Raw genomic sequence first — 23,593 nt, forward strand, 5'->3', positions numbered from 1 at the left:
CTTGATGGTCTCAACCCATATGATGCTCAGTGTCTCTAGAATATGCTCATTACAGGATTGTTCCACCCCAACCCATTCCCCTCCCCCACTCATGCTCTCCTTTTTGTTCTTAAAGGGATAGAGGCGAAGAAGGCTTCCCTAATTATTCATCTTTCCCTTATAATTCTGTCCCCATGAAGCTCTCTAATGATAACTGTTATGCTATTATTACTCAGTATTTGATTGTTTTTATTACATCTTCAAAGATTAGATTGAAAAATGCATGCATTTTCTCAAATCTCATGGTATTTTAAATCAATAGCCAGTGAAATGATAATTTCATGAATAATTGCTTTGTAAAACGCTAAACCTGAGTTGAAAAAAATGAAAGGACCATCTCAGCTAAATTCCCAGTTACAGTGTAATAACATCTCTTACTAACATTTTCACTGTCAAGTTATATCCAGAATGACAACTTTGTTGCGATGACAACATAACGCTGGTAATCTCTGTATGTGATTTTATCACACTAAAATCATGTTAACATGTATAATGTGTACATTGGAACCTGGAATATTACTTTAAGCACTCTTTAATATCTTGGTAGGTAGAAAGTAAATAATGGATCACTCCAAAGCAGCAGTCTCCAACATGGTGTCCATGGGCACCTGGGGCTGGTTGCACCACCTAGCTGTGTTGTAAATGGGCACTCCTATGGTTGCCAGTCCTTGCTAACATTGCGCAAGCCAACATCCACCGTGACTCTGCCACCATCCTTGAATACAACAAGATTCTGGCAATCCCTGATATGCTGATCCACCAGGACCTTGCAACAGCATCACACCCCCGAATTAAATCCAGAAAACCATTCTGGATCCAAGCCCTGACCTTGATAGCCAAAGAGAGAGATGTGAATGCCAGGTGGCTTGACTCATGGTCCCGTGCAAAAGTCCATATTAAGAACCTGATCCTGGATCCAACTAAAGAAGTGCTTGGATGTTCCCTACCTCAACGATCATAAACCGCAATAAACCGGGTCTGAACACACCATGGAAGATGTGCATACCTCTTCCATAAGTGGAAAATCAAGGATTCACCAAACTGTGGTTGTGGTGAGCTACATACACGCCTGCCGCAGAAATTCACACGGCATCTCTGTGTGCTCTAGAATGGATCTTAAACCTCAAAAACCAATTGTAATTAGCTCATTGATTTTCCAATTAACGTACAAAAGAAGAATGGGCACTGTGCTAAAATTTACGCACTACTAAATATTTCAGAGTTGCGCCATTAAACTTAGGTGAAACGTAACTCTATGTGTAAACTATATACTGTATATAAATGCAAACTTATTAAATGACATCAATGAGACATCAATCCTTTAAAAATCCATGATGATGTTGACATTTACACTTGTTTACATTTATGAGAGAGTAAATTATGTGCTCTTCAGCATGAAACCGATCTACACGGTTAACTTTTCTGTGCTCATTGCCCGGTGTCAATGATATGCTCAGTTACAAAATATACAACACATCCAAGTACACTCACTGAGCACTTTATTAGGAACTCTATGGTCCTAATAAAGTGCCTGACATGGTCTTCTGCTGTTGTAGCCCATCTGCCTCAAGGATCGACATGTTGTGCATTCTGAGATGCTATTCTGCTCACTACAATTGTACAGAGAGGTTATCTGAGTTACTGTAGCCTTTCTGCCAGCTCGAACCAGTCTGGCCATTCTCCGTTGACATCTCTCATCAACAAGGCGTTTTCGTCCATAGAACTGCCGCTCACTGAATGTTTTTTGTTTTTGTCACCATTTTGAGTTAACTCAAGAGACTGTTGTGTGTGAAAATCCCAGGAGATCAGCAGTTACAGAAATACTCAAACCAGCCCGTCTGGCACCAATAATCATGCCACGCTTCAAATCACTGAGATCACATTTTTCCCCATTCTGATGGTTGATGTGAACATTAACTGAAGCTCCTGACCCGTATCTGCATGACTTTATACATAACACTGCTGCCACATGATTGGCTGATTAGATAATTGCATAATTAAGAAGGTGTACAGGTGTTCCTAATAAAGTGCTCAGAGAGTGAATATACTGTAGGATATTAAAATAAATACATTTTCGATTTTTCAAGTCTGTTATTAATATTTTCATATTTAATTATAGGACTACTATTTGTTATATTTACATAATTTGTAGGTGTCATATGCCAATTGAAATGTTATATATTAACAATGATAGTTACATTAGACAAAAAGGTTTGAACATCAACCGTGAAAATATAAAACTGAAATGCTCTGCTTTTCAACAGTTCTGTTTACAAATTTGAAGGTTGCTTATTGGATCAATAAAGGTAAATGTCATATTTTGCGACTATACATTGCTTTACAAGCTTACTAGATAAGTCTTGTGTTAAGAACAGGTGAAACCGAATTAAGCACTGACTTAGTTACAAACTAACTAGTAGTTACTAAGCCCTTAGTTTGAACTTTACACAAAAACTTAAAGGTGCACCCAGTAATTTTTTCCTCATTAAAAAAGTTTAACTCCTAAAGACATGAATTGTAATTTTGCAATATATGTCAGAAATCATGAGCACTCAGATTAAAATGAAGACTCCAGTCATATCAGTAACCTTATAAAAGCTGTTTTATTCTACATGGAGAGGGTCCGCACATGGGGGCTGCCATATTAGAATCACATGACCAGCCGAATACTACTCGATTAATCTCAGTAACAGTCCTGTTATTTGACACTTTCACTCACTGATTAAAGTAATTATGACTGACTGTGAATACTCAATTTCTACATCGGCATCTGAAACTGAAAACTATTGATTTTAAATGATGCTGCATCCAAGTCACTAAGTGTCAGTGTAAGTCCACGATGACACAAAGACAAAAGTTACTGAGTGCACCTTTATAGCTTCTGCAACCCTCATAGCCTCAATTTTAATCCTTTCTTTTTCATGATGCATTAAATGAAAAAAGTTTTCAACATTTTATTAAATATTTAAATTTTGCTGAGAGAGAGAGAGAGAGAGAGTTTATCTGTGTATTGCCCAGCGCTTGCGCTCAGACATACTAAATTACTTCTCATTGTAACATTGTAACATTTCAGTACAGTATCCTTAAGCAGACATTCGCCCCATTCAGCTCACCCAGCTGTTGACATTGCCATGTCGAATCTCTTTTACTGCATTACTGCATAGTCGTGCAACTTTAGAAAATGAATCAACGGCATTAATATTTTCTGTTCCGCCACTGAAAACAAAGTTTGACACAGCTTTCTGTTGCATCGTCACTGACTGAATGCAAATACGAATGGACAGTATGAATCAGTAAAACCTACTGGTAAATCAGACTGAATCAAACACAGGAGTCACTGGTACGAACTGAATCTAAAATGTCTTGGTCTGAATCGGTCTGGCCAAAAGCATTGTTAAAGGGTTTGTTCACCCAAAATGAAAATCCTCTCATGATTTAATTACCTTTAAGCCATCCCAGATGTGTATGACTTTCCTTCTTCAGCAGAACCAAAGTGAAGATTTTTTATAAGCAGATTTCAGATCAGTCTGTCCATTCAATGCAAGTGAATGGGTGCCATCAGTCTGCTGGCTGTTTGACGGTCCAAAAGGCATATTTAGACAGCATAAAATTAATCTACATGAATCCAGTCGATCAATTGATGTCTTCTGAAGCAAATCTCTAGGTTTGTGTTAAAAAAATAAATCGATAATTAAAATTGTATTAACTTTTAAAAAACGTTTCCTGCTACCAGGACGTAAACGTGATGGCGCGTTCACGCGAGAAGACGGAAGCGAGCGCTTTGTTTACAACAGAGGAACGAACGTCATGTAAGAGTTAGGTCATTTCAAACAGCATCCCAGTGCTGGCAGGAAGTAACTATTTATAGTAAAAAAAAATAATTATCGATTTGCTTCAGAAGACATTCATTGATTGACTGGAGGTGTGTGGATTACTTTTATGCTGCCTAAATATGCCTTTGGACCAACAAACAGCCAGCAGACTGATGGCACCCATTCACTTTAAATGTATTGACAAACAAATCTGAAATGTGCTCATAAAAATCTTCACTTCAGTTCTGCTGAAGAAGGAAAGTCATACAAATCTGGGATGGCTTAAAAATGTGAGTCAATCATGACAGAATTTTCATTTTTGGGTGAACTAACCCTTTAACCATCTATAGTCGCAAGTTCCATCATTACTAACATAGTTCAGCGATTTGGTGTTTCCCGAAACCGTAGTTCGAATTTCGAATTCGTACACAGCATTGTAAATTTGTGTGGTTGGAACTACAGCTCTTTCCTGTGGTTAGAAGCATAGTGCCTTGTTAGTTTGCTGTGTGGACATCATTTGACATCGCTGAGGCTTTCATATCTTTTATTCCATATAATTCTTTCATTCCGTCAAGACTTTGACCACATTTACATGTATTTAAGAAACCGATTTATTCTGGGATTTTACAGAAAGAGGTGTTCTGAAATGTCATGTAAATCCAACTGCAGCCGTTTCAGGGATTAAAGCCTGTTAAGAGAAAGCGCTTTATCACATGTGGCTTTTATGTGTTTATGTTAACGAATAAGTTCCTCAAGAGTTTTGGCTGAAATTGGCTGACGTTGTGTTTCTCTGAACTTATGACTGGTTTTCTATCCAAAAATAATCTAAAGAATCCTACCTAGAAATTTTAATTTCTGTTGCGGATTTAATTAAGAAGAGTTTAAAGCAAAATTGTGGACATTATTTGTGTCCTGTGGAGGTTTTTGGCTCTATTTAGTTGAACTTTGGGCCTAGTAGGCCTTGATGACCAAACCATGCCACCCAAAGCTTCAAACAACACCACTGAGGAATATGTCACCGTGGCTCAAGTGCGTGAATTGTTGGACCAGCAAAAAGTCTTCTACAGAACTTTGCTTGAACAACAGGAAAAAAGCTTCAAAGCTTGTGTACAGATCATAGTTGATTCTTCAAACAGGAGGACTGATGATCTGTCAAAGCAAGTCTATGATTTCAAGGTGACTCTATAAATGACTCAAAAAGAATTTGACGATTTTAAAATCTCATGTAAAACTTGGTCCATGAATTGTAGTGAAACTAGGACAGAATTGGACACAGTTTGCAAAAGCTTGATCTCAGCCTCAGACAAGACAGAATATCTGGAGGGCCAGTCAAGATGCCATAATATTGTTGTAGATGGTATTAAGGAGTCTGGGAGAGAAAAGGTGTCTGAATCTGAAGAAAAAGTAAGGAAACTATTCAGTGAAAAACTACAACTGTATCATTTGAAAATAGAGTTGGATTGGGCTCATAGGACTGGGAAGCCAATGGTATCATCAGAAAAGTTCCGACCCAATGTGGTCAGAGTTCAGCGGTTGAAGGCCAAACTTGCTGTTCTGGATAAAGCTAAAAACTTGAAGGGCTCAGGCATCTTTATCAATGAGGACTTCCCTGAAGGTTAGTAGAGTCAGACATACCAAAAAGATAATGCACAGGAGAATTATGAGCAAGTCAAATATTTCTAAATTTAAAGATATGCTTGCCAGTAATTCATGGGATGATCTATATGAGGAAAATAATGCTGCTATTGCATATCACAATTATTAGCTCTAGTTTTAATGAATGTTTTCCAATTGGCAGTTCTGTTAAGAAATACAGTCAAAACTTCAATAAGCCTTGGTTTACAGTTGATTTACTGAAGTTCAAATTCAAGGTGTTCAAATGATATTAAAACCATATGGAAAGTAATGAATCAGTTGTTGTAAAGAGAAAAGACTACACCAGAGCAACCCTCAGTCTTTTTGGATGGGGAAAATTCTCTAAACAATCCATTTGATATAGCTAAAAAATGTAATGCATTTTTTGTTAATATTGGTTACGAATTAGTGCACAAAATTTCTGCTTGTCATGGTAATAGATTGGATTATATACCAAGAAATGTTCCTATTATCTCTACTTCTGAGCCCTCTGATATCCAAGAAATAAGTGATATAATTGATGAACTAAAAACATCTTCCGCTGGTCATGACACTATTTCAGTATTCCTTGTCAAACAGGTGATATTGCACCCACTTGCTCACATTTTTTCTCTGTCTTTGAAAACAGGCGTTGTGCCAGAGGATTTAAAAATAGCCAAAGTTATTCCTCTATTTAAGGCAGATGATCCATGTTGTTAACTATAGACCCATATCTGTTTTGCCATGTTTCTCAAAAATATGTATTTTTAAAAAAATGTATTCTTTTTCACCTAGATTCTAATTCAGTTCTTTACAAACACCAGTATGGCTTTTGGAAAAATCATTCCACCTATATGGCTCTGCTTCACCTCATTAATAAAGTTACCTCTGCACTTGATAATAATGCATTTACTTGTAGTATTTTTATAGACTTGTCAAAAGCTTTTGATACAGTTAATCATCATATTTTACTGGAAAAGCTGTATAAATATGGTTTTCATGATACTACATACAAATGGTTAAAAAATTATGTCTCCAACAGCAGACAGTTTGTTTGTGTCAAGGGTTGTTATTCCAACAAGGCCAGGCTACTCTGTGGGGTTCCACAGGGGTCCGTTCTTGGACCATTATTATTTCTTATCTATATAAATGATTTGTCCAATGTCTCAAATATCCTTACTCCAATAATGTTTGCAGATGACACAACCCTAGTTCGCTATCATTCTAATTTTAACTCAATGATTAAGAATGCGAATGTTGGTTTAACTGCTTATGCCACATGGTTTAGATTAAATAAATCATCTTTGAATATAAAAAAAATCAAACTTTATCATTTTCAGTGGTAAAAAAAAATGTACCACTGGTGGATTTACACTGGTGGCCAAAAGTTTGGAATAATGTACAGATTTTGCTGTTTTGGAAGGAAGTTGGTACTATAATTCACCAAAGTGGCATTCAACTGATCACAAAGTATAGTCAGGACATTACTGATGTAAAAAACAGCACCATCACTATTTGAAAAAAGTCATTTTTTATCAAATCTAGACAGGCCCCATTTCCAGCAGCCATCACTCCAACACCTTATCCTTGAGTAATCATGCTAAATTGATAATTTGGTACTAGAAAATCACTTGTCATTATAGTTTTATAATGCTTTATATTACACTCGCTATTTTTCTCACACCATATATTTATACATATTTATGCATATATTTATACATATTTTTGGAAGGGGGTCACAAGGTGATCTTCATATTTGGGGGTTCTTGGCATCAAATAGTTTGAAAATCCCAATAATAGATGACTGTTATTCGGGTTAATGATCATTTAAGTAATTGCACACACAATGACTTTATAACTACATCCACCAAACCTGATAAGCTGTCTGAAGCTTTTTACCTTAATGAAGGAACACCAGCCTCTTTGTTCCTCTGTATCATCATCTTTCATCCGGCATGGTTCTGTATCACTCGTCTTCAGTCTCTTCTTTAACAAACAGAACAGTATTTCACTCAGATTGTGTTGTCATTCCAGGAGTGTTTCCTGATTGCTTGAATCAAAGTAGTCTTGTAGGATGATGACAATACTCCCAGAATTTATTGGTGAATTGCTTTGGGATTGGATTTAATTCAAATTAAACTTTAATGAAACTTTAAAGCTCCAAAAAGTACATAAAGGCAGCATAAAAGTAATTAATACAACTCCAGTTGTTTAATCCATGTCTTCAGAAGAGATATGATAGGTGTGGGTGAGAAACAGATCAATATTTAAGTTATTTTTTTAACTATAAATCTCCATTTTCACTTTCACTTCAAGTTCTTCTTTCGTTTTTGGCGATTTGCATTCTTTTTCCATATCGTCAACTACTGGGCAGGGAGGATAATTTGTAATATAACAATTGAGTTGTATAGTCTACTTATTTTAGAAATCCTTTTTGGAGTTTGACAGCCACAGTCACTATAAACTGTGTGGAAAGTGTACATTCTTCAAAAACACCTTGAATGAACTCGAGCAAGTTTTAAATAAACATACATACATGAATAGCTTGAAAAAGCAATTCAGAGTAAATCTCGTAGTCCCTCGTGTATGGATGTGCTTTGCTCACAGAAAGAAAAATAAATGTTGGTGCCATTGACATTCATTTCACATCACTTGGAAACATTTAAACACTTTGTATCGTTTTATACTATGTTTATACGCTTTCCTCAGTCGAATGACAAGAAACATAAAAGTAGAGATGTTCTACAATTATTTAACAACCACCGCGCTTTTACTATTGTAGCGAGCGTAACGGTCAACTAGCGTGTTACGACAGTAAATCCCCGTTTGCGGATACCATACAAACGAATGGGGAGAGCCGTAAACTGACACCTACCCGTCGCAAATTTGGCCGTGTCTTTTCTTATAAAGCAGCAAATTTATCGTAGTAAACTCCACACATAGTTCACTCCAAAAGGATTGTGTAGTGTAAAACATATTGAAGATTAGTGGACAGGCGGTCAATTCTTTAAGTGATGAGCTGTTTTCTCACAACAGAAGCTTATCCAGCGTACTGAGGGTTCTCCTCCATAGACATCCATTAAAAAAAAAAAAAAAAACCTGGCTCTGGTCTCCTCGCATCCCATAGAATGTCGATGCATTGCTTTGATAACCGAATGGCTCTTATCAGCCGTTTTACATCACTAAGAATTAAAAAAAAAAAAAAACTTTTTACTATGATACGCATCATAGCAATCTAAACTAAATTATACAACTAAAAAAATATAAACTGGGGGGAATATTTAGGTGACAAGTGGTGTTCATTAAAGACTGTTGCATACGTTATTAAATTTAAAATAAGATTGACTCAATTAATCGTACAATTTAGAGATTATTATGAAGTAGAAAATAAAAACATGCAGGTCTGAGACTGATGACGCACTTATAACCGTAACATACACAACGCTTTTTCCATTAAAAAAATACGTGACGGTCAAAGGAGGTCTAATGCGTAATATTTTAATTCATTTCCATTTTTTCATGCATTAAAATATATACCATCGGCATACCATGATTTTTGTGTTTATTGCAGTGATTTATATACCCTTTAGATGCCACTGATTTTGGGGCAGGATTTAAGATGCGCAATTACCACAGTAAATACGGTTGATAGGAGGCTTGGGAGTCAAGCGGTGGTTGCATGTCTTTTTGACCAGGCCAAAAAAATATTTATAGCCCACTTTTTTTTAAAAAATATATGCATATATTAAACGTTAAATAGCAATAAATAAATAAATAAATTATATATATATATATATATATATATATATATATATATATATATATATATATATATATATATATATATATTTTTTTAAATTAGTAAATACCTAACATATGTTGTCAAACGTTTTCTCTCTCTCTCTCTCTCTCTCTCTCTCTCTCTCTCTATAATTTATTTATTCATTATAATCTCAGACCTGCATGTTTTTATTTTCTACTTCATAATAATCTCTAAATTGTACGATTAATTGAGTCAATCTTATTTGAAATTTAATAACGTATGTAACTGTCTTTAATGAACACCACTTGTCTGAACAGAGCAACAGAATGGGTGTATGCCTTTAAGAGAACGTGATTACGTTTAAGAGAACGTAATGACGTTCTCTTAAAGACATACACCCATACAATACACGACGTATTTTGACAGTACGAGCTTAGAAAGATTTCAGTATGCTGTACTTGAAAACCCCATTACTGAATGTTTACAGGCGCTGTTTTACAGAGAAAATCGTTTGGAGAAGAGGACTGTGCACGAGACAAAGTATCTGCTTGTCATTGAAAGAGTCATTTATGTCTCTTTAGTGTATTCTACCAACTTACAGAGAAGGTTGTCATGAGCTGTTACTGCTACACTACTAAAAATGACATTCTTAATGAGCATCTGTGTCTAGTTTAAATAAAATATCAAAACATCTGTAGATAACAGTGCATTTACCTGAGAAGCAAAACTGCATATTATATCAAGACTTATATTCAGAGGATATCTTCTTGTTCTACTTTCTTTTTTTTTTTTTTTTTAAAGCATAAACCTCACCAAATTTGTCATTTTTAGTAGTGTAAAATGTAATTAGGGTGGTTGGTCTGTAATGCTATTATTTCTTTTTGACCCAGTGATAGGAGAGAGTCTTACAATGATGCTTTTCCTCAGATCTGTCAAGGACAAACTTTGCCCACCGAAAGATCTTGTCACAGTTCCCTCATGCACACAGCAGTGCACTATTTCTATCGAAATTCATTTGTTCGTAAGTATTGCTTATTTCTGCTGTAATAATCCCTTTGAATAGATTTGGCTGAATCTAATTCCTCAGCAAAATTGCATTTTTATCAAACATTTTCACCTGATAGAGCTGGCTTTATAAGATGTGGTGGAGCACGCGGGCTGTTTGGGGGAGGTCGTGGCAATGTTCAGCAGCAGACCCTGGAAGACGTTGCAGAAAATATCAGAGAACGCAAGTTCAGACGAATTGTTGTAATGGCAGGTGCAGGCATCAGCACACCCAGTGGGATCCCAGACTTTAGGTAAAGTAGGACATACTAAATAATTGTCCCATAATCCACCTTTGAGATGTTTTGTAACTTCCTCCTTTTTGTATTCCTCCCACAGATCGCCTGGCAGTGGTCTTTATGACAACCTTCAACAGTACAATCTGCCCTACGCTGAGGCCATATTTGAAATAAATTACTTCCATCACAATCCCAACCCTTTTTTTGCCCTTGCCAAAGAGCTGTATCCTGGTAATTACCAACCCAACATTACACACTACTTCATTCGCATGCTTCATGATAAGGGCCAGCTGCTCAGGATGTACACCCAAAACATCGATGGACTGGAGCGAAGTGAGTGTATTTAAGATGACACCATCCACATGTACATGCACTATGTTGAAGCTCTCATTCTAGCATTTAAAGAGTTTGAATTCACTTACTATGTACTTTATTTATTATTATATGTTTTATATACCAATTGTTATTCTTATTATTAACAGTAATTATAATCACTAGGGATACAACCATTATATTATCTTTATATAACATACTGTATAATAATTCTAAATAATGACTACATTAATGAATATAGCTGCAAGCAGCAATTACGGGGCCAAGCACCAAAATGGCAGGAATTGCACAGCATTAACCACAACCCAAAGATCACATATGACATAAAGCGCAAACACATGCAACATTACACATCGCCTCGGGATGGATTTGAACCTACGACTATCATTCAACAGGCACCACAGAGCCACAACATTGACTGTCTCCAAAGGGACATACCCAGCATAGAGCAATCACAGCCAATCATCATGGTCACCATAATCAACTTCATATTCATGTAACTTTACAGCAAAATGAAAATCTAAATTTGATTGGAGAAAAAGCCCAGCAACCATTTAGTAAGCCAAATGCAAAGATCTCCATAACAACAGAAATTTTAACTGCATGATTTGTTGTGGTGAGGATTTGAACCCATGACCTTTGAAATCATAAACTAGTGCTTTAACACAATGATCCACTCAGTTGACATGTCAGGCTGATGGCAAAAACACATTGCAAGGTTAGAGTCATATGGATCAAAAGATACGGCCAAAAATAGCTTTTTCTTTTTTTTGCTGTCTCTAAACTTTACATGTAGCCTCAGATCATGGTCCTGATGAAGCATACCAAGTTTCGTTTTGATAGGACAAACCGTTGCCGAGATACAGCCTCTCAACCAGTTTTACATCGGCCTCGTTAACTTTGCGCTGCCGTAACTCTTAAACAAAGATGAAAATCAAAATTCTTTTCTATCATTTCTGTGCAGCTTGGTCTGGAGAGCCATTGTTTGGACAAAACAGACAAAGTTTGAAGGACATGAATCTTTTAAACTGTAAACATCATTATCCAAAATGGCAGCTACTGTAATGGGCGGCGTTATAATGTATGGGGGTTCATTTACAAAATAATTTTGTTTCTTGGTCAAACGATACAAAAGGAAAATTGAATATTTGGACTGGTGGTGATGCTATGGTGTTTGTCCTAGAGGTCCCAAATTTGCTATGGGGACTATTCATGACCACCTCTATTAATGTGCCAGATTTCATAATTTTCCTACAAACGGTTCTATAGGCTACCGTAGACTCCTATTGGGAGGAAGAAGCAGAATAATAATGATAATAATAATACTAACGGATGAGGCTACGCACCTTCAGTGCTTGGCCCCTAATTACATGATACAAGCTCTCATCCTATCATTTAAAGAATTTTTTATCACTTACTGTGTTTAATTTATTATTATATATATTTAATATACCAATTATTATTATTCATATTTTTATTTTTGGTGTTTATTATGATTAACCATAACAATAATCACTAGTGATACAACCATTATTTTATTAAATAAAATATAATTGATGAAATTAATGACTACATTAATCATTACATGTTACAAGCTCTCATTGTAGCATTAAAAGTTTTTAAAACCACTTACTTTCTGCTTTATTTAATATTATATATTTTATGTACCAATTATTATTGTTATTATTATTATTATTTTTATTATTAATAATAACAGTTATAATAATCACTAGTGATACAACCATTATATTATGATATCATATATAATAATTCTAATTAATAACTAAATTAATGATTACATGATACAAGCTCTCATCCTAACTTTTTATCACTTACTGTGTGCTTAATTTATTATTATATACGTATTTCATATACCAATTATCATTATTCATATTTTTGTTTTTGGTGTTTATTATGATTAACCATAATAATAACCACTAGTGTTACAACCATTATATTATCATTATATAATATATAATAATTCAAATAATGACTACATGAAGGATTATATGATAAAAGCTCTCATCCTATCATTAAACGATTTTAAAATCACTTACTGTGTGCCTAATTTATTATTTTATATTTTATATATTAATTATTATTATTTTTATTAATCGCTAGTGATATAACCACTGTATAATCGTTATAATTATTCTATAGTTTTCATGATCATTATTTACAAAGTCTGGTGGTGCTAATTCTTTGTGTCTGACTCTGAATCTATTTATTTAAATAAATAATAATAATAAAATCATAAAATTGCAGTTCAATGACTTGAATATGCATCTTCTATGATGAACATGTTTCTAAATTCAAATTAATTTGCAAAAATATTTTTGGAGCATAAAGTAAAAAATGTTAAGGTAGTACTGTATAACCTTTTTGAGATCGTAATAAAGATAAAAGTCTTATTAAAATGGATTTACATGCATTCAGAATGTAAGATGTGCTATTACTTTAACATTCCATCTCTTGACATTTTTAGAGTCATTAAATAAAAATGTTGCAAAGATGTATGAAACGAATATGATTACAAAGATTGCATTATTAAGCATTTTTATTTATTAGATTATAAAAATAAGACGTTTCAAATTCTAGAAATGACTAGAATTTAATTACAACAATTTAAAGAGATTTTCTTTTTCTTTTCATCATCTAGGACATTTCCCATCGACCCTACTGCTTTCCATTTATTTTGTGTGTGTGTTTTCTTTTTTTTTTTCTTCAATTAATTAATTTCAGTGGCTGGCATTCCACCTAAGATGTTGGTGGAGGCACATGGAACATTTGCCACGGCCACCTGCACAGTCTGCTGCAGAAATTATAAAGGAGAGGAGCTTCGGGTTAGTATGTGCACTTTCCAAATAAACCAATCATTTAGCAGCTTATTTGTAAGCAAGCATGTCCTAGCCACCTAAGAGTGTTCTGCCCAGTGATTTGATAGTGGATTTTTGATAATAGATCTTAGTTGTAGTTGTATAGCCTAACAATGAGCTGAGCACCTCATATATGTTTCTCTCCTAATAGAATGACATAATGGAAGGAACAGTACCCAAATGCCCTACCTGTAAAGGAATCATCAAGCCTGACATTGTGTTTTTTGGTGAGGAGCTCCCTCAGCACTTCTTCATGTATCTTACAGACTTCCCAATGGCAGACTTACTCATCATCATGGGAACATCTCTAGAGGTGAGGAAAATACGCCACAATCGGCCAGTAACTATTGTGCAAAACTGGATTTAAGCAACCAAATGAACGCAATTGAACATTCCTTTAAACGAGTTGGAGTATTTGCAGACCATGCCCTTTATTTTATGTGTCTGCATCACCAGCAGATGTCACTTTTGAGTTACCTGATTACTGAATGTTCTCCACACATTTTATGAATTATTAGGTGGAGCCCTTTGCAAGCCTGGCTGGTGCTGTCCGTGGTTCTGTGCCGCGCCTTCTGATAAATCGAGATCTTGTGGGTCCGTTCTCCTGGGGGTCCCCACGTCACAATGATGTGGTTGAGCTGGGTGACGTTGTTGGCGGAGTAAAAAAGCTGGTGGAGCTCCTTGGCTGGAGGCAGGAATTAGAAGCATTAATGAATGCTGGCGGAGACAGTGTGAGTTACAATCAATCCCTGCTTTTATAAATCATATTAGAAGTTTTTGGTCTGTTATACTCAACAGAATATTAATTAAACTCTCTACAAGAATTATTGAGAAATGTATTTTTTTTTTTATGGATCTCTTGCACCACCAGAATATGTTCACCAATAGACCATCATGATTACAACATACTGTATAATGAGCCTAATTGTACAAACTGTTTTAATATGGGAAGAAATTGATTTAATAAGTGTACTTGAGGCCCTTTTTACTCTTTCTGGTGCATTTAACTTTTTCTGGTATGTTAGTTTTTGTTAGGGGTGGGAGATAGATCCTTAGGCCCCGTTTCCACCTGGTATTACGATGCGTCTCGGGTGATCCGATCACATGTGGTCAGGTGAGACACATTGCTGGTTACACCTGGTCGTTTAAATGTGTCTCCTGTGACCACTTGTGTTCGGATTTGGAGGGGAGAGTCTCTGTTTCATGATGACATACATCAGTCACTATGCCAGTGGTTTACTGTTACTTTCAATGTCAGAAAAGACAAAGAAAGCATGAAAAAAATGACACACTGTTTCTCCCAGATGTGGTTGAAATATAATCTAATCACAAATGCAACATGTCGAGCAGAATTATCCATTATTTTAGTGTATTACCTGTATTAAAGGAGCTTCATGTTTTTGTGCTTTTCATCTGTGTTTAATATCAGACACACTAAAGAAGATCTGTGAAGCTCTCGTGATTGTGGATGTATCTGCTTTTTTAAATTTTCTGATCGGATGGTTATTTCCTTATAAAGCTGCTCGTAAACGGCAAAGTTTAAACTCTTGTTTTAGAGCAATCACTGGGTCAAAAAGAAATAATAGCATTACAGACCAACCACCCTAATTACATTTTACACTACTAAAAATGACAAATTTGGTGAGGTTTATGCTTTAAAAAAAAAAAAAAAAAAAAAAAGTAGAACAAGAAGATATCCTCTGAATATAAGTCTTGATATAATATGCAGTTTTGCTTCTCAGGTAAATGCACTGTTATCTACAGATGTTCAACCGCAGCGGTTGATTGACAGGTGAGGGGCGGTGCTTCACTGCTGCCAAGACGCATACAGGACAGATTAGCGTTTACACCTTAAATGCGATTTGGACACATGCGTTTTTGACCACATTAGTATGTGTATTTTGTGATCCGATCACAAAACGGTTTAGACCCCGTTTAGACCTGTATTTAGGGCTGACCACATGTGATCGGATCACCCAAAGCGCATCTTAATACCAGGTGGAAACAGGGCCATAGTGATGTGTGATTTGTATGGAAGCCGGATGCACTATGGAATAAAAAAATAAGAGATGATTCTGATTTTATGTCTCACAATAAGGGCTGCACAGTTAATCAAAATAAAATCGAAATCACGATAAAACCTTGTGCGATTATTTAACCGCAAAAGGCTGAAATTTTATGTCATAAATAAATAGTCTGCACACGCTGCTCACTTTAAAGTTAATGTGCGCTGCTCTGTCCTGTCTGTAGTGTGTTAGTTTACATAATAGTGTTTTTAGAGCTGTTCCGTGATCCACAACTTCATCTCATGCTCAGAGTAACAGATGTGCTGAGCATGTTATATTTAAAGCACTCCAGATTCACTTTAATTTCACTTTTCACTGTGTAATTAAAAATATGTTTGGCATACCCATGGCATCGGGTATTTGTGGACAGAGGAGGAGAAAAAATTAGAAGCACATAATACAGATGTTGTGAACTCTGCTACAACATGAAACTAAGGTGTTCCTGCGTTTCCTGCCAAAATAAAAGCTTGATATATTACTATTGTAAAGTATAATTATAATAATAATAATAATAATAATAAATGTTATATTACAATAATATAATATTGAAGTTGACTGGGTTCCAAAAAATAATGATGATGAATAGTGGGCTGAGACCCTATCACAAAGTGGACAAAAACTGGTACACAATGTGAATATGAAGAAAACAGTTTTGGCTGTAGTGAAAAAGGTCTGAGTTTGGTTCATTTTAAGAGGACTCTTAAGTCTTTTTATTGGCAGTATGGGCAAAACATTATAAAATTTTGGTCAAAAGGTATCACTTATCTACTACACTCAAAAAATTATTTTAGGATTTATGCATTTCAATTTCATAAGAAAAAACGTACATTTGAATTGTGTAATCAAATTAAAATAAATACATTTATTTATTTATTTAAATGAAAGTTTGTTAAATATTATACAATTCAGTTTGATGGAATTTTGTTATGAAACTGAAATGTGTAAATTTTAAAGATAGGCTAAAATATTTTAGTGTAGTTTTTTGTTTCTCATATTGCAGTTCAAATAACAATCGCAATAGTTTTCAAAATAATCGCAGTATGACTTTTTGTATAAATCGTGCAGCATATGAAGTCTATAAAACTTTAATCCTTTAAGCTCGGATGAGAACAAAATGATTACTGTCAAAATATGAATAACTACAGTCTTGACCAACACAAAATAGGTATCATTTGAAAGTTTAGAAGCTCTACTTTGCAATGCATGTTGGCATTATGACCAAAACTGAACAAGCGTTTTGAAATTGGCAAACAAATCAGAAGTGTTCTGTTTTGATAATTTATTAAAAAAAAATTTTTTTTAATTGCACTGTATGTATTATTGCAATCAGTAAAAACATCAAACTCATCAAATAGCCATGTATCATATGTGGTTGGAAAGCTCTCAAAGAGTAGAAAACAACCGGTCTATTTGTTTTACTCACAGTAAAAAATATAGGGAGTAATAGTTAAGTATATGTCTTTGACAATTGTGTTGGCGTTGCTTATATGCCACGTTTTCGCTTATTACTTCACGAAAAATAAATGGAGCATAAAATATCACATACCATTACTTAGAGGAAGTGATTATCTTTCAAACGAGCCCGCACACACAAGGTAATCAGATGCACAGATCATTAGATAATCCACACGAATCACAATGTTACATATGGCCACCAGGAGATGGCGCCATGCAGACTCATGTGATGTACTCATTCTGTTAAATCTCATTACTAAAATCATGTCTGCATGCTATGAAAACTTTTAATCATTGTTGTGTTTGCATGTGTAATTAGTTCTTATATACAATTATTATGTTTTATTTGTTCGGAGAGGATTTTGGACACAAGTAGACATTTGTGGACACTATTATACATTATCCTTGTAATGCTATAACTTTTGATTTCTTTGTCGTATCAACACAAAATTATACTCAGGTACAGGGGACAAGATTGGGAATAAAACAAAAGCAGTTTTTTGGAGCCACCTTATTTATACATAGAGATATATAATGTCAAATGAGAAAAATAAGGGGAAAAAAAGTAGATTTTGGGCTTAATTTCTTTTTTTTTTTTTCTTTTTTTTTGGTTTCTTAGGCTTAGAGTCTCAGAATGTATCATAATCTATTTCATTAAAAAAATGAAAACGTTTTCTTTACAGTGATACCAAACACTTGACCCTCCTTGTTTTTTTTTTTTTTTTTTGTTTTTTTTATTATTATTATTATAAGCCTTTAATTTTGGGGATGCCACTGAAACAGGAAATCTTTAAAAACACCTTCAGAGCTTAAAGGGTTAAATCTCGCAACTAAGACTTTATTTCTCCCAATTTCATTTTTGTATATCGCAATTTCAACTCTATTTCTTGCAGTTACGAGATATAAAGTCACAATTGTGCGATATAAACGAAATTGTGAGTTTATATCTCATAAATTGCAATTGTGAGATTTAAATTCATTACTATTTTCTATATTATCGCTATTTTATTTCGCACAGTTGCAAGTTTAAAACACGCAATTGCGACTTATATCTTACAATTGTGATTTACATCACATTTTTACATTATTTTTTTATTTTTTAATTCTGCGCAATGAGTCGAAGCGGTTCAAAAATCTGACTAAATTATTTATTTGCAAATCAGTCTGAATCAAAATTCTATATCCAGTAATCACAAATGCCTGGAAAGTTCATGGAAAAGGTCATGGAAATTGGTCAAAATTTGGACTTTGGTCAAAAAGGGTCAGAATCCTGTAAATAGTTTTGAATTCTCACCTTTAAACACTTAAAATCTATTTGATTTGAAAATACTATACTGTTTGATTTGAATATATAGTATGTTTAATTTGTTCCTTCTCCATAGGCTTCAATGAAAAAGGAGGAATGAGCATCCTGATTTAACTGCAACATGGGATCTTTAAATCTGCTGTTGGGTGGTGCTCTGGGAAGCCCAGTTATGGCACTATATGAGGAGTGAGGAGTTTCATTTGTTGACAAGTTGTAGTTCACAACCTTGGATTCTTGGTTGAAAAGAGATCTAGAACAATCTAAATCAATACAACACCCAAACACTATGGTAAATTCATGAGCACTTTTAAAAAAATAACTTTGACAATAATGTAGCTGACTGGATTAAAGGCACAGTAATTTTTGGTGTCTTTTCGTCTTCCTAAACAACCGATACAAGAGTGCTTTATACTGACACCTATCAGCGAAGATACAGTATCATCTAAAAGCAAACATTTGATTTATCGATTAAGGGAGATATACCTAGATTAAGTGAGTAGTATTAGGCTGGTCTTGTGATCTCAACATGGCATCCACCATGAGCAGGGACCACCCTAATGTAGAATAAAACAGTTTTATTTTTTTATTATTTAAGTGTGTAAATCATTTAAAGCACATTTATCAAAAGTACTGGGTGTAAAATCCTTTCAAGTGAAAAAAAAACAAAAACTGAAGACAGCTTTAAATAAAACATGAAGGATATTTTGAAAACTGATAAGAAATCTTTTTATCCTGTGTAATTTTCAGGCACAGTGGCATAAGGCGGGTTTAGTTCACTATTCAGTTGTTGTTTTCAACTGTTCTCTGAATAACTCTCTGTCTCACCATTATTGATTTGCTATCACTTTTAAAGCCCTTTTTAAGAGAACAAAAAAACAAACACACATTGTGCCATTCAGATGTAAGTATATTGCATATGATCTAAGATGTTTTACTGTACATCAAGTTTGCATTAAAGGCTTTTGGGAGGCATTGATTTGTCATTTATTTATCCCAATTTCCCCAGTTTCACTTCATTATCCTGCATATAAGGTTATATAAGGATATTATAATGTTATAAGGATGTTATCATAAATTATAAGGATTTACTTTAGAATTAGTGTTTTTATTTTAAATTATTTTTCAACAAATGGCCAGTGAAAGGAGGTTCCTAACTATTAATAATATGATGATTGTCAACCTCAAGAGAGCCATTTTATTCTTCATTAAGATGAGGTTTGCAAATTTTACTAGTCTGTTACCACAATAGAGTTTAAAGCCTTGATTTTTGTCATTTTGTAAAAAAAAAAAAAAAACATTAAATAAACATAAAATGTATAAGATAAAAAACTAAGACAGGTTTGCAAGTAACAAACAGGTGTAGCCTAAATTAAGTCAGCTAGTTCAGGACCAAATGTTGGTTCTTAGTCGATAAACTTGCCGTATGTTTCCCATAAATTTAATAATTGTTTTTAATCTTTTTTTTATTTTATTTTTTATTTGAGACATTTGATGTTTCCTGTATGGCATTCCTGTAACTCAACTTGTAAAGCATGGGACTAGCAATGCCAAGATCATGAGTTTGATTCCCAGGAAACTCTGCCAAATGCATAAATATATATGCACATTTATTTATCTCCCCAATTTGGAATGCCCAATTCCCATTGCGCTCTAAGTCCTCGTGGTTGCGTAGTGACTCGCCTCAATCCGGGTGGCGGAGGACGAATCTCAGTTGCCTCCACATCTGAGACCGTCAATCCACACATCTTACCACGTGGCTTGTTGAGCGCGTTACCGCGGAGATGTAGCGCATGTGGAGGCTTCACGCTATTCTCCGCGGCATCCACGCACAACTCACCACACACACCACCGAGAGCGAGAACCACATTATAGCGATCACAAGGAGATTACCCCATGTGACTCTACCCACCTTAGCAATCGGGCCAATTTGGTTGCTTAGAGTGGTGGTGGCGTAGTGTGCTAAAGCACATAACTGGTAATCAGAAGATCGCTGGTTTGATCCCCACAGCCACCACCATTGTGTCCTTGAGCAAGGCACTTAACTCCAGGTTGCTCTGGGGGGATTGTCCCTGTAATAAGTGCACTGTAAGTCGCTTTGGATAAAAGCGTCTGCCAAATGCATAAACGTAAACGTAACGTAAACGTAGGAGACCTGGCTGGTGTCACTCAGCATGCCCTGGATTCGAACTCACGACTCTAGGGGTTGTAGTCAGCGCCAATACTCGCTGAGCTACCCAGGCCCCCAACACCATGTTATTACCACACCTGCAACAAGATGTCATTTGTTCAGTAGAAATAGACTGTCAACATGCACTGCCCGGTTTGATGTGAAGTACAACTCTTTGTTTTGTCATGGTTGCACTGAAGGTTAAAACACAAATTGATGAAAGCTTGAATTCATAAATGGGCATGTTCTGTGATCATACTCCGAATGAGGGAAATAGTCGCAGGCTCATAATGACTTTCAGAAATCCTTGTTCAGTCTGTTGAGGACAATGAGAAGGTGAACTGCTCAGCATTCCGTTCAGAGTTCATTGCGTCAATGTCTCGCAGTTAAAGTGACAGACACTACCTCTGTCTGGTTCAGTTCAGACTGTTGGCAAGTCAGTACTGAATACAACACCTAGACAATAAAACATTTCCAAACTAATCTAATCTAATGCTAGATATATGGTATCAAAAAGCATTTGACAAATAATCGTCTTTTGGTGTTATTTGATGAGGTATTTTGTTGAATGTAATTAAACTACTGTGTACTGTGGCAATTGGATTTGAAGTGGTTCGCAAATGAATTAAAAAAATGTTTTGAAATGTTTCTGTAAGAATTTTATAGTGACGGATATATGATCTGCTCTCTTTTTAAATGTTTAATGAACATTTTTTAATAAACATAAAAAACTAGTTTTTTTTATTGTATAGTTAAAAAACCATTAAGAAGGTTTGAGAGAAAGCTGTATGATCTATGTTCTTCTTATCCAACAGTGTTCTGAGAGCGATAATATAAAGTCTTTTGTGGTTCTAGCATTAGTTTCAGCAAAGAACCCACTTACTGTATAAACAGTTCTTGAGTTGGCTATATGGTTCATTGGAAACTTAAAAAAACAAAACAATTGCTTATTCTTCATCTGTTAAAGGGAAAGTTCACCCACAAATGAAAATGCTGTCATCATTTACTCACCCTCATGCCATCCCGGATGTGTACGACTTTCTTTCTTCTGCAGAACACAAATTAAGATTTTTATAAGAATATTTAAGCTCTGTAGGTCCATTCAATGAAAGTGAATGGTGGACAGAACTTTGAAGCTCCAAAAAGCACATAAAGTCAGCATAAAAGTAATTAATACGACTCCAGTGGTTTAATCCATGTCTTCAGAAGAGATATGATAGGTGTGTGTAAGAAACACATCAATATTTAAGTCCTTTTTACTAAAAATCCCATTCTGAAAGTGAAAGTGGAGATTTATAATCAAAAAGGATTTAAATATTGATCATTTTCTCACCCAAAGCGATTGCATTGCTTCTACATGGATAATCAACATTATGCCACAAATGCTGTTGATTGAGCTCAACATGTATTAAACTCGGAATATTCCTTTAAGTGTTTAGTATTACATTATTTCACTAACATGTGGTAAATGCATCATTTTATCACTGAAAGCAGATGTGTGTCATGATACTGTGACCTTTAATTGAACATCTACTGTATGTTTTGAAATGACATCACACACACTGGAGGTGACATCAACAATCCAGCAAAACTATTTTGAGTTATTTGAAGTGCGTAACTGTTTTGTTTTATTTATGTTTTGGGAAGATATAGGGAAAATGTATGCAATTTTTAAATTTCAATATATTTATGTCAACAGAAATAAACTCAACAATATACATTTACAAATATGTTTGTTAGATATCATTTACAGACCCTGTAGTTGCTAATTTTACCCACTCAAGGTCCACCATGTTATTTTCTATCCTGACCCTGCCCATTTAACCAGATGTACAGTACTGTGCAAAAGTCATGTTTCACAAAAGCATTTGTCTTAAGATGGTTATTTATATCTTCAGCTTTAGTGTGTCAATAGGAAATATAAGTGTTAGACTCCCAAACATTACTTTTGCACATAGAATATAATAGAAGAACAGGGAGCCCTGCAACAGAAGTCATGGCCCCCACAGAGCCCCCCACTGAACATCGTGTCAGTCTGAGATTACATAAAGAGACAGAAGCAATTGAGACAGCCTAAATAGATAGAAGAACTGTGGCGAATTCTCCAAGAAGCTTGGAACATCCTATCTGCCAACAACCAAGAAAAACTGTGTCCAGGTGTACCTAGGAGAATTGGTGCTGTTTTAAAGGTACAGTAAAGGTGGTCACACCTTTTTTTATGTTTACTGGACTTTGTATGACATTAAGTGATAAATGAAAACTATTTATGTCAATATTTTTGAAGACATCCTCACTATGCAACATTTTTCACAAGTGCCTAAAGCTTTTGCACAGTACAGTACGTCTAAATTATTGAAGGCATTTAGCTTGACCAGTATGACTTATAAAATCTTTAACATGTCCCTTTAATGATGAAACATAAGGATACTCAGTATGTTTCATTTTTCAAAAGTTTCAAAGCAATTTTTTTTAATACCAATTATACCTTTTTGAGCCATGAATTAGGCAATATTTATTTTTAATCAATCATATAAAAGTGCTTGTCCCCATTTATGAAGATTTAGGGGCCTAAATGTAATAATGTATACCTCAATATCACATGTATTACACGTATGACATGAATGAAATTCCAAATAAATATTATATATAATATGATGGAAACAGCTGTCCCCTGGAGTCATGTCACTGGTGTTACCACGGATCAAAAAACCATTGTTTGGAAAACATATCCAGATTTTGATGTCACTTCATCCTGCATTCTTCTTGCTGAAGTTCTGTCAAGAAAGGCACATTAAATGTTTTCTGTCCCATTTCAATTATCAGAAGTTTCCAAATTTGCTCCATAATTTCGTTTGTAGCTTTTAGGTGACATCACTGGT

The 23,593-nt window shown here is 34.9% G+C and overlaps 1 protein-coding gene across 1 annotated transcript; it reads left to right on the top strand.

Annotated features, from left to right (window-relative positions):
* Positions 1-9,623: 9,623 nt before the first annotated feature.
* Positions 9,624-19,536, top strand: sirt3 (sirtuin 3). The gene is made up of 8 exons (XM_051647675.1): positions 9,624-9,768; positions 10,156-10,249; positions 10,353-10,526; positions 10,612-10,844; positions 13,587-13,687; positions 13,872-14,033; positions 14,239-14,451; positions 18,624-19,536. The coding sequence occupies exons 1-8, from the start codon at positions 9,678-9,680 to the stop codon at positions 18,645-18,647; spliced, it is 1,092 nt and encodes a 363-aa protein (XP_051503635.1). The 5' UTR covers positions 9,624-9,677; the 3' UTR covers positions 18,648-19,536.
* Positions 19,537-23,593: the final 4,057 nt, after the last annotated feature.

Source organism: Myxocyprinus asiaticus, chromosome 2 (assembly GCF_019703515.2).
Source record: "Myxocyprinus asiaticus isolate MX2 ecotype Aquarium Trade chromosome 2, UBuf_Myxa_2, whole genome shotgun sequence".
In the NCBI taxonomy this organism is placed as follows: domain Eukaryota; kingdom Metazoa; phylum Chordata; class Actinopteri; order Cypriniformes; family Catostomidae; genus Myxocyprinus; species Myxocyprinus asiaticus.